Raw genomic sequence first — 2025 nt, 5'->3', positions numbered from 1 at the left:
AAGCCTGTGTACCACAACTATAGTAGTCCCTACTTGCCTTGACTAGAGAAAACCTGCACACAGCAATGAAGACTCTGTGCAGTCAAAGATAAATAGATAAATCTTTTTTAAAATTGAAGCTAATGTGAGACACACAGACCATGAGAGGGAAAAGGAAAAAAAGATTAACATTTATTGAACACCTACTATGTGATGTGTCATACACACACACACAAATCTTTACACCAATCTTACAAGGTAGCTTTGATTAACCCCGTTGTATAGATGAGGGTGTGGTCTTCCTTCTACCGTAATCTGAAACCACCGCAGCCACTCAGACGCTGGAGGGGTACAGCTTGCTGAGGAAGGTCTTTTTCATGGCGATCTTCAGCTCCTTGTTCCTGAAACTGAAGATGATGGGGCTCAGGAAGGGAGTGAGGACCGTGTAGGTGATGCCCATCAGCGTGTCTCCTTCCAGAGACTGGGGACCCTTGGGCTTGAGGTAGATGACAGAGGCAAAGCCATAGTGCACGACCACCACTGTGAGGTGGGACGCACACGTGGAGAAGGCTTTGTGCCGGCCCCCGGCTGAAGGGATCCTCAAGATGGTGGCCACGATGAAGGCGTAAGAGAGCAGGATGAGGAGACCACAGCCCAGCAGGGCGGCGATACACACCAGGCCCACGCCCATGGCCACGGTAGAGACGTTGTCCCCACAGGCCAACTTCACTAGCGGAGGCACATGGCAGAAGAAATGGTGGATCACATTAGGGCCACAGAAGGGGAGGTGGAAAACGATAGATGTCACCAGCAACTCCATGACTGAGCCTCCAGCCCAGGACCAGGCCACCAGGCAGGCGCAGCCCCGGGGGCTCACGAGCACGTTGTAGCGCAGGGGGTGGCAGATGGCCACGTAGCGGTCGTAGCCCATGACGGTGAGCAGGAAGGAGTGGGTGAAGCCGGGTGTGAAAGAGAAGAACATCTGGCTGGCGCAGGCCCTGAAGGAGATGGAGCGGTCGGTGGAGAGCAGGTCGGCCAGCATGCGCGGGATGATGGCGAAGGTGTAGAGGACCTCGGAGGCGGAGAGCGCGCACAGGAAGAGGTGCATGGGGGTGTGGAGGCTGCGCTCGCTCCAGACGGCGGCCATGACGAGCAGGTTCCCCAGCAGCGTGAACAGGTACATCGGCAGGAAGAGCAGGAAGAAGACGGGCAGGAGATGCTGAGGGAAGGTGGAGAAGCCGATGAGGATGAATTCAGACACGGAGGTGTAGTTTAGCCTCAGAATGGCAGCCATACTGTTGGGGAAAAGAAGGAGGAATTCCCATAGGTAGGAACTCGGGGTCTCTAATGAGCCCTCTTCAGGACTTCCTGGCGAGGCTCCTTCACCTCTTCAAACCATGATCAGTCCATCTGCATAATAATGTTCAGAGTAAAGGTCTGCCTTGTGGTTTAAATAGGACCACCTGAATAGTCACTGGAAGGACTGATGCTGAAGCTGAAACTCAAATAGTTTGGCCACCTGATGCAAAGAGCTGACTCATTGGAAAAGACCCTGATCTGGGAAAGATTGAGGGCAGGAGAAGAGGACGATAGAGGATGAAATGGTTGGATGGCATCACTGACTCAATGGACATGAGTTTGAGCAAACTCTGGAAGATAATGAAGGACAGGAAAGCCTGGTGTGCTGCAGTCCATGGGGGTCACAAAGTCAGACACGACTTAGCGACTGAACAACAACAACATGCATCTAAGGTGCTTAGCACAGGTCCTGGTACATAGTATGAATTAAATAAATTTTCATTATTAATGCTGTATTTTTAAAACCTAGTGGTAGGAAGTAATGGTCTCTATTTTCTACATATGGATTAAGTCCCCACTTCAGAGGTTGCTGTTGCCTCTATCATTCCCTCCCCCCCCCAAAAAAAAAAACAAAATTAAAGAAAAAGTCAACAATGCAATCCTTAAAATAAGTTATTATTCTGGGATTCTTAATAAAATTTTTTAATTAGAAAAATTTCTTGCTGGTTGGAGTTTCATCTCTACATA

At 49.9% G+C, this 2025-nt stretch overlaps 1 protein-coding gene across 1 annotated transcript; it reads right to left on the bottom strand.

Annotated features, from left to right (window-relative positions):
• Positions 1–313: 313 nt before the first annotated feature.
• On the bottom strand, positions 314–1273 carry LOC138085898 (olfactory receptor 10H1-like). Its single transcript, XM_068980510.1, has one exon. It carries the CDS (start codon positions 1271–1273, stop codon positions 314–316), a length of 960 nt encoding a protein of 319 aa, XP_068836611.1.
• Between the last annotated feature and the right edge of the window lie 752 nt (positions 1274–2025).

Source organism: Capricornis sumatraensis, chromosome 9 (assembly GCF_032405125.1).
Source record: "Capricornis sumatraensis isolate serow.1 chromosome 9, serow.2, whole genome shotgun sequence".
Taxonomy (NCBI): Eukaryota; Metazoa; Chordata; class Mammalia; order Artiodactyla; family Bovidae; genus Capricornis; species Capricornis sumatraensis.
This window is presented reverse-complemented; position numbering and strand designations above follow the sequence as displayed.

Bases quoted from the DNA above. Each gene is read 5' to 3' on its own strand.
- LOC138085898 (XM_068980510.1), bottom strand. From the start codon at position 1,273: ATGGCTGCCATTCTGAGGCTAAACTACACCTCCGTGTCTGAATTCATC.